At 33.0% G+C, this 22,654-nt stretch overlaps 2 protein-coding genes across 2 annotated transcripts; one reads left to right on the forward strand and one right to left on the reverse strand.

Annotated features, from left to right (window-relative positions):
• The first annotated feature begins 430 nt into the window (after positions 1-430).
• On the forward strand, positions 431-2,648 carry LOC133693653 (protein TIC 20-I, chloroplastic-like). The gene is made up of 3 exons (XM_062114910.1): positions 431-573; positions 1,364-1,551; positions 1,784-2,648. Exons 2-3 carry the CDS (start codon positions 1,374-1,376, stop codon positions 2,419-2,421), a joined length of 816 nt encoding a protein of 271 aa, XP_061970894.1. The 5' UTR covers positions 431-573; positions 1,364-1,373; the 3' UTR covers positions 2,422-2,648.
• A 5,480-nt stretch (positions 2,649-8,128) lies between these two features.
• On the reverse strand, positions 8,129-9,569 carry LOC133694654 (bZIP transcription factor 44-like). Its single transcript, XM_062116275.1, has one exon. The coding sequence runs from the start codon at positions 8,963-8,965 to the stop codon at positions 8,489-8,491; it is 477 nt and encodes a 158-aa protein (XP_061972259.1). The 5' UTR covers positions 8,966-9,569; the 3' UTR covers positions 8,129-8,488.
• Positions 9,570-22,654: the final 13,085 nt, after the last annotated feature.

Below are 22,654 nucleotides of genomic sequence, written 5' to 3' on the forward strand. Positions count from 1 at the left end.
AAAATAAAAAAACCAAGCCAAACCGGTTTGAACCGGGTTTTTTTCTAAAAACCAAACTAAAACTGGCCGGTTTGAATCGGTTTCATTTCGAGTTTTTATTTTAAATTCAATTTATTTTTTTTTAATAAAAATCAAATCAAATTAAAAATAACTACCCTAGTCCATCCCATCTTTCACTCTTGACATGTTCCCAGCATATTCTTATTTATTAAAAAATATATATTTTTTCTCAACACACTGGGCTGGGCTTGATCAACATACAAGGACAGCCACAAAAATAAAGGACCAGAAATTTGCGCAAAAATGCAGTTACTTGTAACAGTCGGGTGGGCTTATCAGATAAATGGGCCGATCCAAGATGAAGGCCGTGGCCCAAACAATTAGAGTAATCCGGTTAATGGATAAAGTAAACACTTACCATTATTGGATCATTGCAATTTACAACCAGCAAATAAATAACTCTTCTGCTGCTTCACGAAGGATAAGACAGGCAACGATGAAACCAACAAGGGACAGCACCAAATCCTACTGACATCGCAGCTCCATTTCAAGTAGTTCAAATTTCAACCCAAGGTAAATTTTTTTCTCTGAAATCTAACTCCTTACCTCCCTATATTAGCTCAAATAGCGTGCTTTGAATTTTGTTTTTTATATATGTAGTTTTAGTGACTACTGGAAATGGGAAAAAAATATAATAATTGCTTGGATTTTGAGTAATTGAGAAATGGTGCAAGGGATATTAAAGAAATGGTTTTTTTTTATTAATCATTTCTCATTTTTGTTATATTAAAGTTTTGTAATTTCTCTATTATTTTAGCTTGGATTTTGTTTTTCACTTCAATATTGTTGCTTTGTTGAAGAAGTGGACATGTTTATTAATTAACTGGAATGTAGTTTGTTTTTGTAATTTTAAATGCTCTCTATCTGTTTGATGGAATGTCAAAGTGTTGTTCTAATTACTGGGACAAGGGGAGAATGATCTTGTCGAGGTTTAGCAACTTATTTTATGTGTTTTGATGAGTTGATGATGAGGGTAACTTTTTTATAAAGGGGCAGAGTGGTTACTTTTTTTTTTTTTTTCCGGGGGGGGGGGGGTGTTTATAAGTTTTGCTTTATACTGCTTAGCACTAAATCTTCTTGATTATTGTTTGAAAATAATTTGTCATGCTTTCTCTAATACAATTGAATCTTGCAGGACCTTAAAAGGTTATAACATTAAATTTTGTAGCGAAAAGGTTCTGAAAATTGGAGGATTTATCTTTATTTTGTCACCTAGATTCTGTTGCTATGTTTGATGGCGGAGTGTATGGATGACATTTTGTTTCTTTTTCTAAGTTCTCTTGTCACTGCTGTATTCAACCAGGTACCCAGTGATGCTTCTGAATGACTGCACCATGCCCTCTGGGTCTGGTTTTACTAACACCAGAGCATGTAAAACTATGCCTGGTATTGTGGTTTCGGCAAGTGTTCCTTGCACAACTGCCAGGGCTGCATTGTTGAACAGCAGGGTTTCATTGGGACGACAATTGGACAAATCCTGGTCATCTAGAGGTACGTTTATGTATTCTCTCTCAATTTTTTTCATCATGTGTTTTTTGGGGGAAAGGGAAAGGGGGGACCAGAGTTGGATTTAGTCAAGGCGACAATGTGGTAACTTTTGATCAAGTAGGCATATGAGAAATCTCACCTTAATTAAACTAGTTTTCAACATTACTCCACTCATTTTGACTGCATCTCAAAAATCTGTTTTATTTGTACTGATTTTGTACTTTTTACATGGTAGGTTTGCCTTCTCTACTTCTTTCAGCTGCATCAATGCCTCTCTTAAGTGGAGATTATGGTAGATTTTCACACAATATTCCCACATATCCTCGGCAGCGCAGATCCTATTCATGCCCTCGAGCATCAAAAGATGTCCCATACAGTTATCGCGCTCCTCCAATGACCAAGAAGCCAGGATGGTGGTGGAGGACTTTAGCATGCCTGCCCTATTTGATGCCTCTTCATGAAACATGGATGTACGCTGAGACGGCATATCATCTACATCCCTTCCTTGAAGACTTTGAATTTTTGACCTACCCATTCCTTGGAGCCATTGGGAGGTTACCAAGCTGGTTCTTGATGGCATATTTCTTTGTTGCATATCTTGGAGTAGTGAGGAGGAAGGAGTGGCCTCACTTTTTCAGATTTCATGTGGTAATGGGCATGCTATTGGAGATTGCTCTCCAGGTTATAGGTACAGTGAGCCGATGGATGCCACTTGCTGTTTATTGGGGTAAACTGGGCATGCACTTCTGGACAGCCGTGGCATTTGCTTATCTTTTTACAGTCCTAGAGTGCATACGTTGTGCTCTTGCTGGTATGTATGCTGATGTCCCTTTTGCCTGTGATGCGGCATACATTCAAATCCCATATGATTAAGCTGGAAAAGCTTGAGAACAGAAATGTGTGCTCTCCTCCCCTTTTGCATTTTTTCTCTACAAACTTTTTGAATTAAAAGCTTTTCGAGCAGAAATAGATCATTTTATCTGAGACAACCTTGTATAAATGCTGTGATCGGATTACTTGGTTTGTGCCAGAGCAAAGGGCCGTTACCCTGTCTTGTTAGTTGTATGAATTTATTTTATAGATTTTGAAAGTTGATAACATCTTCCTCATTCTTCCTGATCCTTATACATAAATCACTGCCTGTGGATCAGCTCAGTGGTCATAGCAACCCTGGAATGCTACTAACTTGATACTGAGTATACATTTGTTTTGCATAAAATATTTTACTGGTGAATAAATACTTTTCAATATTTGACTTGAAAAATATTTTACATATAAATATTTTTTAATGGTCATGGTGGTGAGATAGCGAAAACAGTCAGTCATGGAGGAGGTAGTGGTGACATGATAGTAATGATGTTTGTACTGAGATGGTGGTGGTGGATGGTGGTGGTGGGGATAGTGAAGGAGGATGAGGTGGTGAGAAGGTAGTGATTTTGTGGTGGTGGAGGTAGTCATGGCAGTAGTGGTGAGGTGATGGTGATATTAAAGGAGAAGGTGATCGTGGTGATGGTCATGGATGCGGTATTTAAAATAGTTGGATGATATATAATATTGATAATGAATTACTGTATATAAAATATTTTACACAACTTTTTTTTGTAAAATATTTTATATTAACAGATTTTCCAGTTAAATATTTTACAGAAAAACCAAAACAAATTGGCATAAAGAAGGCCATCAGCAATGCTCATTTTAGCGCATATCATGCATCCAAAATCAATCCCTTTCCCACCTGAAAAGTGAACACCGTACTTGATTTTTTTTATGTGGAGGTTGACCCAATCCACCCCACCTTATTGATTTGATATCAGCTGATCTATAAACACAGCTTTGGCATGGCTCAATTTTTGCTGGGAAATCTCCATTTTCGCTTTTCTTTATGACCGATGCCCCATTGCTTGAACCCGACAATCTTGAGGATAGTATCAATTTGGCGACCACCAGGATCAAATTGATGGAAGAATATAAGGCAATTATTGTGGCCAAATCATCCCTTGTCCCGGAAAACCCAAATCCGGGTGTTGGGCCCTCTTGCTTTGCATGAACACACCATTTGTTTCCCGTGACAAATCTATTTTTTTCTTTCATTTTTCATTACTTTTCTTTAAGCATTTTTTATTCTTATTCTCCGAACATTATATCTATGGACAGAAGAAGGCACGGGCTAAGCGGATAGGAGGGAATTATTGTTCCAATCAAATACAAGTCCTGCCAATGACTTGGGCATTTTGCATGATTGGACCATGTATAAGCCTCACATCACTCTCATTCTCAGGCGTCGCATTTTGTAACAAGAGTTTATTAAACCAATATCCCACACAGGAAATGCAAGTGGGCACCGTTCATTGTCCAATAATATAGAGATTGTGGCCGACTTAGGCAACGTTCTTCGACAAGGGAAGCCGACTTACGGTGTCTATGATTTGAGCTGACGATTCACAACCTACTATAATTTGGATCGATTGGCGTGGTTCTTCTCTGCACTGAAATCATTTTGATTATTCTATTGCATTTATGGGCGGGCGCGCGCATGTCATTGTGATCTCACATCATTCTGGATATTGCCTTTCACGCTGCAGGCCATTTTATAAAGCTAAAGCTTAATTAAATAGAGGAGGTGTTTGGCTCAGCCAGTCGTTCGTCTTTGGCATGCCCATAAGTGAGAAGAGCGAGTAATTCTGTTGGCATAATTCAAATAATATGTGCTAGTTTTAAATACACTTCAAATTTTATGCTCTGCCATGTTTACATCTCTCTCTCTCTTTTTTTTTTATTGTCATTAAGGTTATGTTTGGATCCGTTGTGTTTTAAATTAAACATCGATTATTTTAATTTTTAGAGGTAAAAGTGTCTCTTTTAAAGAGATTATTAAAAAAAAAAACATGCGTTTCTTTTTAAAAAGCAGGTAAAATTGATTTAAAGAAAAGCATGTCTTTGTTACGTCACTTATAATCAACTAAAAATGATGATTTACTTATAAGTATGACATGGAAGAAAATTTTATTATTATTTAATAATATTTTGGATAATGTTTTTTAAAAGTATTTTTTAAATAAAAATAAATAAAAATAATATTCTTTTTATTTATGATATTAGCCCATTAAAATCATCATAAAACACCTATAAAAGCATTGATTTGATATCTCAAGTAAAAAAATAATTTAAAAGGCCCTTTAAAAACAAATATTAGGCTGGTAATGTCAAACACACCCTTAGCACTTCTTGTACGTATTTGTTTTTTACATTATAGTTTTGGTTTAAATCTAATTAAACAACGTGAAAAGGAAACTTTATATGAATATATTTTAAACGCTGACGGCTTTTCTAAAACAATTAGAAATAAACTGATTGAATTTGGTACAAAAAAATGATTTTAAAATACCATAGCCATTAAAAAAGCTAAAAATAAGTACACCTTGGCCATAAAAAAAAAAAAAAAAAAAAACTCAACCTCAGTCTCTTGCAACTTGCAAGTACCATCACCGCAACTTTTGCTCACAGCATAAAGCCATTTAAAACTAGTGCCTCCCCACTAATCTACAAGAAGGAAAACGACCTCAATTGCTCATTCTCAGGCCAGGCCTTTGCTAGTGGCTGCCCTCCCTGCCCACATGCTTTAATCACTTCCGAAATATATTTTAACTCATTTTCTAAGCATTTCTTTACCTATCATGCAATCAGAGGGCAAAACGTCGAAAGGCTTGACAGATGAATTCATCATCCTCTGCTTCCTGATAATGACTTTTTCTCATACAAAAAAATCATTTGTCCACCTAAACCCACCCACTTCCTCGATCGGCGGCCCATCTTCTTCGAATCTCTTCAGCATTGGTTTTACTCACTCCATTGATGCATAGTTTGTTCCTTTTTACCAGAGAAAAAAAAAACTAAATCAAATAACATCTTTATCATGGAGAGACTTGTGTTTGTTATTGTGTTTTTTAAAAGTGATTTTTAATTAAAAATATATTAAAAATCATAAAAGAATCTTAAAGGCATCGATTTAATGTTTTTTCAAGTGGAAATCAACTTGAAAAACATTTTCTCAGCAAATTAAATTTGTTTTTTAAAGAATCCCAAACATGCTCTAAAGTCAAGCCTCTTGTTAAAAGTAGCTTGAGGACTCAAATTTATTTATTATACAGCATAAAATTTAGATAAGTGCCATAACATCTCACAGGTCACAAGCAAGACTTGTGCGATGAACTGATGAAAGAGAGATGTCACCGCACTATGCTGGACTTGAACGGTAAGCATTAAGCAAGACTGTATTCTTAATCTGTATTGTCATTGTATATTAAGAACTTCTGTGGCTAGGACTTGGACAAGCTGTGCTCAAAGAAGAAGAAGAATCTCAGTATAATAAGAGGATTGGCTGAACGTGCTAGCAGTGGCTTTGACAGCCCACAATGAGCCTCACTTTCTCTCGGTGGCTAAATTTGGTATACATCTTCCTCTTTTTCTTTTTTTATTCATGATTTGACATTGATTTGCGTAGTCCACCATTTCACACTCCTTTTTTTTACATTGCAGACAAGCTCGAGATCGACGCCATCCACCGATTAGTAGCTAGTTATTTCTAAGAATCAAATTAATTACAGGAAGAAATTGTCAACGTGAGGTCCCTGAGTGAGCACAAATGTGTATGTGGGTTGAAAATATAAGGAGTAGGATTTGAATGGAGAATGTCCTCACATCCTGATGGACTCATTTACCACTTGAATATTTGCTCAAGTGTCTATTTTGTGTATTATAGTAGTTTTTGTTGTTTAAAAATGTAAAAAAATAATAAATTGTAATTTTTTTTAACCGGTATTCCAAGAGAGAGTTTTTCAAGGAGGTAAATAAAAAACTATGATGTATATTAATTGAGGAAATAATTTTAAATTTATAGCTAAGACTTGAGATATGATACAAACCGTAATGCATCCCATTAATTACAAACAAAACAAATGTAGCTTTCATAAGAAAATAAAGCTTATTATCAACAAAAGTCTTCTCAAGTTTTTTCTGGAATTTCTCTTTGATTTCGTACAAGTTATTGGTTAGTTAATAAATTAAATCGATTTTATTTTAATAAATTATGGCACTGTTTATTTTTACAATGTAAAAGAGCTTTCGAAAAATAATATTTTGTTTTGCTTTAAATTATTATTTTTTTATTTGTAAATTGTTTTGATATACTAATATAAAAAATATATTTTAAAAAAAATATCTAGAAAAATAATTACATCAAATGTGCTCCTCTATGCATTGCATTACGGCGAAATTTCACTAGGTCACTATTACATGGTAGTTGCAACTTTGGAATTCAAACATGCAATCATATGTCAAACCCTTAATCGAAATACATTGAACCAATGTCTTGAAGACAAATCTCTTGACAAGAATGGGCTCCACAAGGCCACTTATTATTATTATTATTATTATTTTCTCCTTACTATTTTTTTCTGTCTTTTATAAAATATTTTAACTTATCAGGCATCTGGACAACAGTCTAGTGGCATGGAAATTGTTATGGGGTGTTTGGCTGTGAAGACAGAATTTTGCCGATATATATTTAAAAGGGTTGGAAATCAATTCCATGCTGGAATTATTCGTATTGGAATTTGATCCCATGCCCCCTAGCTTCCCTTATTCTAATCGACCGTGCATAAAATAATTCGTATTAATATTTCTATGTATATGTACGTGTTGCCTCTTGAGAGGGTTTGGCATGAATTTCATCTAAAAAATATAATTGTGCTCTTTTCTTTCCAACAAGGTAAGAAAATACAATTAATTTCTTTTTAAGAAAACAAAAGGCAGAGAAGGGACCCTGTGATGGAGAGTTGACACACATTAAACTTGAACGAAAAGAGTGAAAATCTTTGCCACCGAATAACAAAAGCCTGTTTGTATTGTGAAAGTTTGATTAGTATTATAATACAAATTGTTTTTTTAAATATTTTTTGTTTAAAAATGTATTAAAATAATATTTTTTAAATTTTATTTTTAATATTAGTACATCAAAAAAATAATGTATATAAAATATAAAAAACAGAAGAAAAAGAATTTTAAATTTTTTACAATATTTTTGAAATATATAAAAAAATAAATTATGACTACATATTGAATCATGATTTTACTGTATAAAGTTTAAGCTTTTTAAACAAATGCGTAATTGGTCGACTTGCTAAGCTAGTTAGCCTAAATGAATTTGGTTTTTGCTTCTGTTTTTTCAAGGCACACGAGGAGAAATCAGCAGTCTTTAGATGTTTTTCCTTTGTCCATCAGAATGTGCTTGACTTGCTAGTGTTACGTGCAAATATGGAAACTTCAAATAGTATTGTTAATCATACATGTTTTTTTTTTTAATCACCGATTCTGAATAGAAAAGACAAAAAAAAAACCATGTTTATCTGTATTTTTTACTTTGAAAATACAAAAAGTTACTCAAAATTGTGTCAAAAACAAAAAACCTAACCAGATACAACCTTGGCAAGTGTTTTTATTAACACACATGGACAATCAAACCAAGAGAAAATATTGAAAGCTCATTGTTCTTGAGAGTTGAGAAGAAGGAATTGAACAGATGTAGCCCACACCAATTATTAGAAATAATATCATTAATTTACCGTTCAGAAGAGACAGGACATTATGACACACACATCCAGGGCCTTGCACACCATATTTATAGCGACACATTACAACTTACAAGCCAAATTGCCAAAATACCAATCAATTTCCCCTGTTCTAGGTGCATTTTTTTTTTTTTTGCTCAATGCACCACTCTCATTAATCATAATATTACTTCATTCTAGGTCCTCATTAAACTAATATTCAACATAAAAAAAGAAAGGCCCTCCTTTTTCCACTCCACTTATTGCGCCTGAACAAGACAGCCTTGGATTGACCAATTCCCAACCCATGGGGATGGTGGGGGTGATGATGATGATCAATACTGAAACAAATCTGGGGATGCCATGATGGGCTGGTTAAGATAGAACAGATTTAATGGATTCATGAAGCTATGATCAGCACTTGTTTGGAGATCCTCGTGATGATCATTTTCAAAAATCCCATTACTCGTGTTGATATAATTGAGGATCTCGTTGAGAGAATCAAGTCTATGGTTCAGTTCCATCATTTGTGCCCTTAGAATAGAGTTCTCGGCTTCAGCATTCAAGTAGTGCTGTGTTGTGACATTGATGGTTGTAAGGATTTGGTTATTGTCCTTCCTTAGTTGTGTCACTTGAGCCATTAAATCATCCAAGTGCTTCTGTTTTTTCATCCTGGATCTCCTTGCAGATTCTCTGTTTGATTGCATTCTCTTCCTTTTCCTTTGATCCACCAACATCATCTGCGTATTCTCTTCAGAGCCTGAGTTTTGGAGCTGAGTGAAACCTGAGGAATCCCCACTGGAGGATGCCATATAGATACACAAAGACTATATATACACACACACACCAAAAATAGTACCACCAATAACAAATCTCAATAAAAATGAGATCTTTAATATTGTTCTAACCTTACAGATTTCAAACTGTTAAAGATAACAATTATATTCTACTACTTATTATATAATATAAACCAGGCAGAGTTGAAAGATTATTTCTGAAAAAACATAGAACCAGTAAAGGAACACAACCGAGAAAGATTGAACAAGATGGGTCCTGCGTCTGAAAGAGGAATTGATCATAAACCCGGACCGGATGATTTCACTGACAACTGGAGACATGAATCTCAAACATTAAGATCCAAAACAGCAGCATCAAGATTTTGACAGGATTTTGGCAGAGTAGCAGCCTTAATAAACAAGAAAAGAAAATCTTGGGATCTACGAGATCTTGACTTTAGAAATCAAAACTCAAAAACGAGACTAACCCACAAGAGGGGAGCAAGAAAAGAGAGCGAAAATAGCTAAATATCTAAACTACTGATGCAAAACCAACAGAACCTCAGTCCTAAGAGAGCTAGAGAGCAAGAAAACCTGAAATCTAAAGGGAGGGGAGAGAAGAGAAGAGAAGAGGTTTTTTAGGATGTTGGGAGGTCAATTTATAGATCAGGAGGAGTAAAATAAGAAAAATAAAATAAAATAATAGTAATAAAAAAAAGGGGGCATATGAGCATTGGAATCTCCATCGAGTTGTTGGGTGAGGTTGATTAGAAATGTGGGGTGGAGACGAAATGTCCACAACCATCCAATTACAGCTGGAGAGCAAGACTGACACCATTTATTATTTAATTTATTACCTGTATATTTATTTGTTTTCTTTTGGGTCTCTCTTTTTTTTTACTTGATTCTTACCTCACTTCCTTTCCCGCTGTTACCTGAATTAACCGCCCAAGTACAGTTTCTTTTTGACAAGTGGACAGTAGATGCACGAGAGAATCTTGGGGATGGAGGTGGGATTCATGTTTTTTCCAAGGGTAACATAGACATTGATGAATTTTCTATTGGTTTTGTTGTAAATTTAAAATTATGATAGCAGTGATGATTTAAAGTATTTTTTGTTTAAAAATATTTAAAAATAATTTTTTTATATTTTTTAAAAATTATTTTTGATATCAATACATTAAAATAATTTAAAAATATTAAAAGATATTTTAAATAAAAAAAAATTCAAAATTTAAAAGAACATAATTTGTACTCATTCTAAAAAACACTGGAGATACCCTTCCCCACGCTTATCATTGTTGTGAAACCGTAAGCGGATGATCCAAAATGGAGTTTAAAAAATGAGGTGCAAGTTTACCTGATTTTATATCTGTGCAGTGTAAATATTTTGTACTTAGAAAAATATTAAATAATATATTTTTTATTTTTTAAAATTTATTTTTAATATCAACACATCTAAATAATTAAAAATACTAAAAATAATTTGAAGTACAACAAATTTAAATTTTAACAAAAATAAATAAATAAATAAATTGAAACTCATTCTCACACAATATTAAATCCTAACTGCTTGTACCGAGTTAAATAAATAAAAAAAAAGATGGAAGTTAAGTATCTGGAATCCAAATGATTTGATTTTGTAAAATCCAACTTGTCTTTTCAAAGAAATAAAAAATATTCTTTTTACTTTTTTCTAAATAAAAACTTTAAAACAGCATTTATTCGACTAACTTGCCTACCAAAAATATTCGATTTGATTTTTTAATATATATATATATATATATATATATATATATATATATATTCAGCCAAGAAGTCAGAGGCATGACATGAGATTTTAAAATTGCAATTTTCAACTTCTAACAGTGTTATTTTTAAAAAAATATTTTTATTTGTGCTGTGTTTTTTTTTTTAAATAAATCTTACAGGGCTATACTTTTTAACCCTGTTCAGGATGGTGACGCAACTTATGAAATCAATTTCCCGGATCTTCCAGTGGGGACGACACAGTGACACTAAACACCAGCCATACCTCATGTGCCTTTACTCCTTTTTAGCCACTAAAAGTCTGTAACAGATCTCTTGCCTGGACTCCTAAAATGCATGGTGCGACGCCCGCTAGCTCACAAACCATTTACCCTTCAGCTTCTCTGCAAAAATGAAGGGTTATTTGTATATTTGATCTGTCTCTCTTTTTCCATGCTATCCTCAACTTTTATTTTCATTAAATCCATTCTTGTAGTGTTCATCAAGAATGCAATCCCACCTCATTAGGTTATTTTTTTCCTGTTGATTCTATTCAAATTTTTATTTTCAATTTCTTTTGTGAGGACATTAGTGTTGAATTTTTTTACTAACTCAAGTTTTTTAATCTTAGTTTTATTTTATCTACAACCCTAATGTACAAGAATCTCATAACTTATTATATTTTCATTTCATTAATCCAGTGCATGGAACATTTGTACCATATTAATATTTGTATTATAAATATTTGTTTCTCATTAATATTTATGTAATTCATCCTTGATTAATACATGTAAAAAGGGTTTTTTTTTCCCTTCAGGATAAAATGATTTTTCAAACTAGTAAAAGAATAAGGTATCCTTAAACTATCAAAGTAAAATGTTCACACCTTTTCTATTCTCACCACACATGTATACAACACCATTTTCTTTCAAATTATTCATTTCATACCAAAACAATAATAAATAACGGTACTTTTAGGATTTAATGCTATTTTTCATACTTATTTACATATTTTTTCTAAAAAAAGATATTAATTAAGTATTTAAAAGTTCTCAAATTCATTCAAAGAAAATCATTTTCCTTGTATTAGAATTCTTAAATCAAACTATCACTTTTCTTCGCTATGGTAATTCAACATAAAACATAAAATGTATCGAACTTATTTTACTATTAGTTAAAACACAAACTATTTTTAGATGAGTAAAACTGGATAAAGATTACTCTAAATTTTGTCTAGAAACTATGAATATATCCGTTTCATTATTGTTTATGGATTGATTAAGAACACAGGGACCACCTACCTTTTACCTTGAGATAATTTTAAGAGTGGAGTGCTAGAATAATTAATCGAGATGGGACGGGCCCATTCTTCTACTTTAACCAGAGACTACTATTACTTTACCTTTTTGTTGGCAAATAGGATTTCAAGTTTCAACGATCGAACCAGCAGCAAGAAAGAGTGTGAGATGTGGGGGCCACGGGACAAATAATTTACTACCGGGTCCATGGTCGAGGTGGCTCGACCTCTACTTATGATTGCCTCTTCCCTTTGGTTCCTCGTTTACTAGAGCCCTCCTTAACTTATCGAGCAATCATTACCAAAGCACTCGGTTGCTTCAAGATATTTTTTAAGGTCGATCACTCACTGAGTTGTCCTCCGGGCCGGTCAGTTTCAATTACAACATTCATTGCTTTTTTATAACTTATACAAGTTCTACACTTGTAAAATACTTGTAATCCCAATAATTGTGCTATTAATTAATTAATTAATTAATCTAGGAGCATTAAGTAATGATAAGTAAATCTAAAAGATGTGAAGGAATTTACCATGTATAAATACACTGTAAATCCCCTCATAAAACACTAGAGATGTTTGTTTATAGCGTTTTTTTTATTTGACTTTTATTGGACCAAATGTAGGCTAATTTAAGCTAATTTATTAAGAAAGAATAAGATTGAAAGATAAGAGATTAAAATGAAAAAACAGAGGAAATGAGTATTTTTAAATTTTGGAGTGAAATATTTATTTTGCCCTTAAAAAATAAAAAACAAATTATATTAGAAGTAATTTAATAACTTCACAATTGTCCACTTGGCATTCCAAAACTCAAAGGGGCAATAATATCCTTTTGTTATATGTTGTACAGGCAAATGACCCTTATATTATTATATTAAAAAAAATTTAAAGCTTATGATCAGGGTGTTTTCATCTTTGTAATTATTTATTAACAATAAAATTATTTACATCCCCTTGAATTTGAATTTTCTATAATTTATGTTGCAGGGAATTTTGATATTTGTGCTCGAGCTTTTTTGTAATTGTTAAATTGAGTGACAATTATTTAATTTAATATAAATATCATTAAAAAAATTTTGACATGTGCAGGCTGCTTGGTGGTCAAATACTACCAAGTGGAGTGTGATTCATCTTGGCGTTGGCGCGTGTGAGTAATGGTTAAGTTTGGTGTCAATAAAATTTTTTGATAAAATAACCTAAATCTTTTTTTTATTATTTTTTTCTCTCTCATTTTTTATTTTTTCTCATGTGCATTCACTCATTTTATTTTATTTTAAATATTATGTTTTTGAATAACGATAAAATTAAATGTTATATTTTTCAATCACATGTATAAATTATTTTATTTTTTTATTTTTTTAAAACTATGTTATTTTACTAATGAATTTTAACTAAGAAGTGCTACGTTTTTTAAAAAAATTCAAAATCTAAGCTATTTCATCCGTCTAAAATGCAACACGATGATCCTATTTATATACTTTCATAGTTATTTAAAAGAACGAATCCTATTTGTATACTTTCATAGTTATTTAAAAGAAAGAAAAATATTAAGTTATATGAGTGTTATTAAAACATATCTGGTTTAGCAAGTTAATATAAGACATAATCTGAATTGAATTTTAAAAGAAATATATGATGGTTAATTCAGTTAAATCTAGTGATTTCATCGACCTAATTAAGACTTGATTTGATTTTAAAAAAATAATTTTTTCTGAATATTTTATTAGCAAACTAAAATGAAATCATAATTTATTCGAGTAAATCAATATTAGCCCCACCTAATCAAATTTCAGATCTGAGCGAGTTTAATAAAGTTATATAATGGAAGGTACTGAAAAAAAAACTATTGAATATTCAATTATTAAACTCACAGTCGAATGGTGAAGTCGAAAGCGTTTTTTATTAATTTGTTTTTTATCAGTGACGAAATTATTGTTTGTTTTGTGCACGTCTATTTATTATTATTTTTTTCATGTGTACAATATTATTTATTGATTGTTAAAACAAGGAAGGAACTAACTAAGTGAGTATATGAAAGGAAAAAAAAAAAAAAGGAGCGTAGTACCCAATCCGTAGATTCATTATTTATTTATTTATTTATTCCTCTGTTGTCTTTAAATTGATGGAACAATTTTTCCGTGGATCATGCCAGCTAAAAGACGCCATCGTGACTGCCCATCTTTATCAGTCACCTCCCCTGTTTCCATCTTTCCTTCCGGTGTTCACCACTCCACGTAGCTTCTCGGACCCAGGAGGAAGGGACCTTAAACGGCAACGAAAGAAGCGCGTGGATTTCCCGATCAAAGAAGCCCTTCTCCTCACCTTCATTCAACAAAGAAACCATGGTTTTCATTACTGCCAGCCACAAGTGTTGTCATGGCATCGAGCTCAATCACGAATGAAAATTAAGATTTTTTATTTGGTTCTCAGTTTTTTTTTTTTTTTTTTTAATGTGCGTCGCGTTTTTTCCTGCAATGGATCTGATTGTCGGCTTGTCGAGCATCTTTATTTTCACAATAAGGATTCTTTTCGATCATAGTTAAAAAGCAACTCCTTAATTAATTATATAAACAGTGAAATATATTTTTTCTCTATAAAATTAGGCTTGAAATTATAGAAAAAATATCAAATTTAAAAATAGAGGACTGAAAAATAAAATGTGAAGAAAATACAAGACTCCCTCTCTATATTTTTTGAAATTGTTATTTTAGTTTAAAAATTTGTTTTGTTTTTTTTTTAATTCATAGATTTAAAAAAAAACTCGTAAAAAAACAACATAAAAAATAACAGCGGTTATAACGGTTGTGTGAACTAAAATAATTGATTTTTATGTTAAAAATTTTCATTTAATAATAAAAAAGAAAATTGAACACTACCGCCTTGATCATTACCACCCACAAGTATTGTCATGGCATTAAACTAGCCAGTGGTTCGTCTGTTGACGAGGTAATCTGTGGGTACTTCTTTTAAACAAACACACAACATGTCAATCACGAGTGAATTTTCTCTCTCTCGAAGATCTCAGTTTTTCAAAATGTATATCCTAATTTTTCCTGTAATAGATCTGATTGCTGGCTTGTGGAATCTTTATTTTCACAATAAGGATGTTTAAAAAAAAAAAAACAGCTGTTGTAAATGGAGTTGTAACCCAGTCCACTCAAGGATTTTCACAATAAGGATGTTTTAAACTTGAAATTCATAACACGTATGCTAATACTATTTTATACTTATTTTTTATTACATAGAATAAAAACAATAAGATTCGAACTCGTAATAGTTTAATAAATAAAATTCTAATATTATATTAAAAAATTATTTCGTTTAAAAATTTAAATTTTCAAGTGAGATCCTAACACATGGTTTATATAATTTCTTAACAAGAAAATCATGTTTAATTTTTTTAAAAAAATTAAATAGATTTAAATTAATCAAAGAAGTGAAATTAGCTAGTAGGGTAACACAACTTTCCAATCTTTCCTGCATGTCCGGGCACCAACATTCCTTTGATCTTGATTGTTCCCCTTGACTGGCCTCTCTTATGGTGCTTTCTATAATTCCCTGGGAGACAAAGCAATCATGGCTAAATTGTCAATGAGGCTCTTCGATCTGTCTAAGTAGCTTGATTATAATTCTGATGCTGTACGTAAAGAATATTATTCAATTAGGAACTGGGGTATTCGGCTTGCCTCAAGGGTGCCCAGTATTTTGCATGGGGCCTTTTGTCAATCTGAGCTTAAATGCGCTCCTGTCGCTGATCGAAGCATAGTAGGCCTAGCTCCAATTATATGAAACTTAATTACAACCTCTTTCAAGATTGCCAACTACCTAAAATCATTAACGCATGAAAAAACCTCATACCGTCTCGAGAATATTTTTCTTTCCGACAGGATGTTTAATGGGATTTGTACTCTATCAGAAGAGATTTATTTCTAGGATGAATATGTTTTTAAAAGTATTTTTTATTTGAAAATATATTAAATTAGTATTTTTTTAGATGTTTTTGGAGACTTTTTCAATACTGAAATCTTCACCGTAATTCGCACAAATCTTGAATAAGGTTTTAACATCCTTGACATGAAGCTTCGGGGGCAAAATCAAAATGAATTTTTGTATTAGAGAGAGACATCAAAACATAAAAGTGGAAATGAAAATTTAGTGGGTTTGTGATGAACTGTGTGACCTCAATAAAGTTAAAGCATAAATAAGCAAATTAAAGAGAGGAGGTGTTTTATTGGGCAAAATTGACATCTTTCATGCTTTTGATATGGAGCGATGACCTAACTTTTTAACTTGTATCGGTAGTTCTTTCTTCACTTCCAATATAAGAAAAGAGCTAGGCAATAGACATCCAGCTCCCATCACTAAAGTAAAAGGAAAGGGAGAAAAGACATCAATGATAGGAATCTCATCTGATCTTCCTATGATTCTTTTTTGTAACTTATATTATAGTATGTCTGTTCTTACAACTTGCACGTTAATTGTTTCATTTTAACTCCTGCCGGAGCATTTTTTATCTTGATAGTGACCACCCCTTCTAAGCACCAGGATCTGATCATGGCCTGGGCAACTAGGCTCGCCAATGGAATCATGCAAGGTGACATAGCATCTTCCCTATCAGAAAGTTCAAAAAGGAATAGACCCAATATTATAGAAGGGTCAAATAAAACAAAAATCGGATGCAACTACGAAGTATACAGCATTAAATCTTACCGTATAGCATTATGAACGTCCCACTGGTTTTAATTGAGAGAGACATTGGGTTACTAAAATTATCAATATCACCTTAATAATTGTTGAAGTGGCATAAAGTCGGGATATGCTTTACCACGAATTGCTGGTGGTGACATGGAATGTGGACCCTTTAAGATAAAACAACACAGAAGAACTGCAAGGTTTATACCTGAAAGTAAAGCCACATTGTTAGCAAGTTGGTCCGGAAAGGCCAGTTCTGTGCCAAAGGGCGCCACACATGGGTACTGGATCTTGATGGGTTAGTTCTGAGCTAAGGCACTAAGGTTACTTTGGCAAGTCTCCCTGCTGGGGTCAAAAACTTTTTAAAAGTGTTCTTTCTGTTGGTTAAGCGATTTCATAATTGAAAGATCCCGATTGATGAAGCTATATTTGATATTACAAGGGGAAATTAAGTTGCTTGATCATGTTCACTGCAAATTGAAAAAACTGATTAATTAACTAGTGAATGCTATGGCGAAAGCAGAGAGTCCTTTAAAGGGTGTGTGTGATTAGATTCCAACCTTGGTTCAAACTCAAGTGCTCGGCATGTCTCAGAAAGGTTAAAGAATTCCTACTTGTACTTACTTCTGAAAAGAACAGCGACTAGACCAAAGAAAAATTAACACAGATCACCTTTGGTTGGCACAGCTTGGCACGCCATTTTAGTCTTTCCATCAGGTATGGAGGTTGACTGAGCTTTTGCCTCCACGAATGCTTTCCCCATTTCTACTTGAGCTTTTGCCTCCACTAATGTTTTCCCCGTTTCTACTTGTTATTTTTTCTCCTCAAGTTGATCCCTGAAATTATCCATCGTTTTTCAATTGGTCTCCAAACTAAAACTGTCTTCAATTTAACTCCCTAGCTACCAGTTAGAACTTCTCAATTGAATCCTCGTGTGAATGCATATTTCTCAATTCTCAACATGCATGGATGCGTCTATATATTAATTTTTAATATTTTCCATCTAAACTGCATATATATATATATAGAAATTTTGTTTGGAAGCTACTATATATATGGGACATCAAAAGATAATTTGGAAGACTAGTTAATTTGAGGTTTTTTCTTCGGTAATGGGTACGACTGCCTTGAATGCTTGATAAATTGCTGAGATCAACAGTCTTCTGCAGTCCACATTACTCCACAGCTTTCCTTTTTGATAGATGAAGCCTCTCGCGGTGTACAGGAAACAACGAAACAAATCCAAGTTCCCATCACAAAAGAAAAGAAAAAAGAGTGTTTGCCAATTAACAATAGCCCCACGAGCCTAATCCTGATGACCCATGACAATGGCTCTGAGCTAGACCACCATGTTATACGTGGCTAGAATCTTGTGGTGCCAAACGAATATTCTCGTTTCCATGAATACCTTGCTCACAGCTCATTTTAGATGTCACCCCTTACATCGATCCCGACTTTATGGAATAAATATTTCAGCAGAAAACTGAGTATTTCATCACAACACCACAAAAATCCTTCGGTGATTCTACTCTTGTTCTTTCTCTATCATTATCATCAGTGCTGCTTCTTATCTTATCCTCTGTCTTTTATCCTCTGCCTCTCTCTTTTTTTTAATTATTTTTTTTCGTTTTTTGTATCGCACTCTCACAAAATATATAGAAGCCTCTATCTTTTCCTAGCTCTGCTGCTTGTTGGTTCTAGACTTCAATGATACACATCATATATTCATTCAAGTGGTGGTAATGGTTCAAAATCAACAGCGAGTTTCGTGGTTTAAAAGCCAAAAAAAAGGGCAGCCTGAGATGCCAACATGCCATGCATTCTACGTGCGTAAAATAACGCGCTGCTTTTGCTTTTAGTTTTCCTCCATTTTGATTCAAAGAACGCTGCTGCGGCTGGGGGCAGGAGATATAGAGCATGCCAAATATTTATGATGGTCGGTCTGGTAGGGTCAGCCGTCAGACCAGTGAGAATTTATTTTTTGTATCCATGAAGCAATGATTTTCCTTTGCCAGCCTTTACTTTTCCTACTTCTTTTTGAACTTTCCATTTCTCTTATTTCTCTGATCATTTGTTCATCGTTTCGACTTGAGTGGAAACAATATCTTTTGGTTTTTAAAATAGTTATCTTTTTAAAAAAAAATTTAAAAATATTTCCTTTCTGTTCATCTTAAAAAATAATATAAAAAATCAATTTAATATTTTTTTAAGATAAAATTACTTTTCAAAAACATTTAAAATAAAATGGTGTTTAATTACTGCAACAAAATTGTTGATATTTATTTCATCAAATTAAGTAACAAAATTAAGAAAGAAGCTAGGCCAAGCATTTGTGATTTGTGCATCATGCAACTTTGTAAATCATTAATTACTCGTGATCTATTCCTTAATTCCTGTCATCAAATTAATATCTTGCACACCCACAGGTCTGCTTTAGCTTAGCCCTTAGAGTGCATGGTAAAAGCACCCATCAGTCTTCACCTTTATCCTCTTTAAGGCTTTCAAAACTTCAAAAATAGCATCATCTTAAAAGCAGATCGTGTTCCTTTCCTCCCTACTTGTGTTTTTGGCTTCCCTACCAGCTTTCGTAGTTGTAGATTGAAAAAAATAAATTTAAATTAAGGAATTATAAATTGCAATTTTTTTAAACTCAGTTTTTTTTTATCATAATTAAAAATGAAAAAAAAACAGATTCAAATAATAAAAATCAAATAATTTTTAAAGTTACAATCAGCTTAAAAGTATCTCCATCTAAACCGCATCAATATACTAAACATATCATTAAAACAATTTCTCGTGCATGGAGCAACAGTGTTAAAGTGGCCATCGCAAGATTAGGGGAAGATATTAGAGTTGGGGCGCAGCACCACACCATAGCTATGACTAGCTACAGTTCATCAGTCTCAGATTTGCATTAGGTAAATGCTCTTGTCCTGATCGAGATTTATCATCCTGTGGGGAATCTCCATTCTCGCTCTCCACTTTCGTATCAACGAGAGAAAGCTGTCGCATCACCTATATTAATTCCTCGTAAAATTAACCTTGGCTTTGAAGGCATCGTCAATGGTAGGAAGACCAGAAGCAGCAAAATTTAATTGATACAACTTCTATTTATTTCCTTCATTGCTTGTATACGTACGAATATATATATATATATATATATATATATATAATACGTTTTTGTCAGAAAAGCTCTTGGTCAGCATAATTTAAATAATTAGGATGATATATTCTCCATACATGGATGTATCATAATCAAACTAGCTAGCCAAGCATCTAGCTAGGGTGCTAATAATTTTTATAAGGAAGAGAGATGCGAGTATTTATACAGGCTACATTATTGCTTGATATATACAATAAACTTAATTAGTCTTGCCTCCCATACTCTAAACTTTCATGAAAAAAAAAATCCCTCACTAATCAATCCGTTGAAAAAAACCTATCAAGGTTAAATAAAACTTTGCACATTGCCTTGGAATTTGGAATTAAGGCAGAATTACCATTAATTAACTCAATCAAGAGAATGGGAGGTTTGATTAGCCAGAAGTTTCCTTAATAAGCTGATTCGATATGCGAAGTTAAATTAAATGCGAAGTGCTCCAGACAACTAACAGTCTAAAAGCAAGAAGATGGTAGTTTTGTCTTCTGTAATTGTAAACAAGGAAATATTAATTGGTCTCTCTAATAACTGATACACCAACCAACAAGGCCCCGACCAAAGCCAGATTTTATAATGCTACTTTAAAGTTTTTTTTCCTTGAAAAAGTTGGTCAAATGTTTCAATTAATTTTTTTTACAGAACATGAACAAGAGGAAATTAAAGGGAATCTATAATTAATTTATTTCTAAATTTACTTTAAAACTCTAACCCTGGTGTGAAAGGAACGTACATCGATCAGTATATTAAAAGCTTGAAATACAATTTATCAAAGAAAATATAATGACTTTTCCAAATTCTTTCTGGTTGGTTAGTTTATTGAAGATCATGATTTGATTCCAATTTGTACTCTCCTGTGCTCACCAAGAAAGTTAGATTTCAATATTTTAATTAAGAATCACATTCCAAGTGTGTGAAAACTAGTTTTCTGGTTCCGTCTAGCTGCTGAAAGTGTCTAAAAGCATATGAACAGTTGAGTGGAAGACGAAGAAAATAATTCAACGATGACTCAAGATGCATGCATTTTCCATTAATTGTACATGCAATATGTCAATCAAAGTAACGGAGAACCCTAAAAGCTTTGCCGAAGCTAGTCCAAAACTGGCTGCTCGATGTCGAAAATCATGTCTAATTGTCTACTGTTAAATTACTTATATGCATACACGGTAGTAGAAAGGCTTTAGAAGCTGACAAAAGACTCCAGCCATCTTGAACCACTATACATAAAAGCATTGTTTTTCAGTGAGAGCCAAGAAGCTTCTCATGGTGCCAGCCAAATCTCTCTCGATTATCTACCATTCTTAATTAATGGGGTATCAAAACGTGATCTCTTTGGGAATTCAAATATTGTCACAGTATGTCTCGACACAGAATAGGTCAAACACTACGTGCCGCGTTCCTTTTCTTTTCCATTCAATTGGTGGTACCCCTTCTGCGCCACTCGAATCAAAACTCAGTTAGTCCTCACTGATTTTATTACCCAGTTCTCTTTGATCTGTTAGGGCTCTGCTCTCAATATTCTAATAGTACCAAAAAAATAAATTATATTGCCTAGCTTGTGTGAAAATCTCCTTTGAAATAGTCTAGTTAACCATTTATGTCAAATAACAATCTAAACATAAAAATTTATACGATTACATAAAATCTTAAAATATTTCTATTATTTTTAAACATGTTGTTTTAAGTGAAAATTTTTATATAAAAATTTGTGAGATTCAAACTCATTAACATTTAATCAATAAATCTTTGATTAAAATATCAAAAAAACATTTTAACTCAAAACTTTAAGTTGTTAAATGAGATATTAAGATATTATTTATATTATTGATCTTTAGTACATTTCCTTACCTTATCCAGTAATTAATGATTAACAAGAAGAAAAAAAATCTAATATATAAATCACGAACAAACATATAAAATAAATGACCATAGATGGGATTGAAACAGATGCCATTGTTTCTATTTGTGATTTATTCGTTGGAAAGTTTTGTTATATCTAGCATGCATCGCTCTTACCTTGTACATACAAATGCATACACACACAGATGAGGTAACTTCTGTATAACATGTGAGCATTTTGATTAATTCAGACTTTCATCACCTAATTCATTCAGAAATTGTCATGGTATGTTTCTTCGACAAGATTTAAAGAACCATACAATAGAATTGCGAGTATACTGCAGAAGGTCACATAGCACAGGCACAGCAAACTAGCACAGGCACACAGGCACAGCAAACTTACACGATTCTAGTATGTTAGATATTATTTACATAAACTATCAGCAAGGTGGTACAATAATCAATATATATATATATATATATATATATATGATCTCTCTAGCACGCGTGAACTGATCAACAGATGCATGATTGCCTAGTTACTGTACTGATCAGCAGCTTTAAGTGGTCGACAAAGGTGACCCCTCACAAAAAAATGTTTGGTGGTTGGTTGAAACTTGAAAGGTGCCTAGCTGGATAATCTGACACGTTGCAAAACCAGTGCAGCTGCCAAGCAGATGAACAGTGCCGGCGATGCCCTTGAAAGGCATTATAATGAAACTTGGTTTTCTATTTGTATGTATTAGGCGTTCCTGAAAGCACACTTATTAAGCCCAGCCTGACCCGGGACCTGCCACCCTGTCCCCGTTCCTGGCCCGAGCATGGTGTTCAAGAGAAGTTAATTCGGAAGCAATTAACTCGAATCTGATTAACCCGTAAAACTTTTAATTCAAACCTTGAGCCGAGTAACTAATTAAAGGGTAGCACCAGGTTTCATTACTATGCTTGAAAATACAAATCATCAGGGATATCATTCTTGTAGGCAGCCAAG

This window comes from Populus nigra, chromosome 5, assembly GCF_951802175.1.
Source record: "Populus nigra chromosome 5, ddPopNigr1.1, whole genome shotgun sequence".
Classification (NCBI taxonomy): Eukaryota; Viridiplantae; Streptophyta; class Magnoliopsida; order Malpighiales; family Salicaceae; genus Populus; species Populus nigra.

Coding starts and splice junctions, on each gene's coding strand:
- LOC133694654 (XM_062116275.1), bottom strand. CDS start 8,965: ATGGCATCCTCCAGTGGGGATTCCTCAGGTTTCACTCAGCTCCAAAAC.
- LOC133693653 (XM_062114910.1), top strand. CDS start 1,374: ATGCTTCTGAATGACTGCACCATGCCCTCTGGGTCTGGTTTTACTAAC. Junction 1,552..1,783: donor CAAATCCTGGTCATCTAGAG/GTACGTTTATGT, acceptor TTTACATGGTAG/GTTTGCCTTCTCTACTTCTT.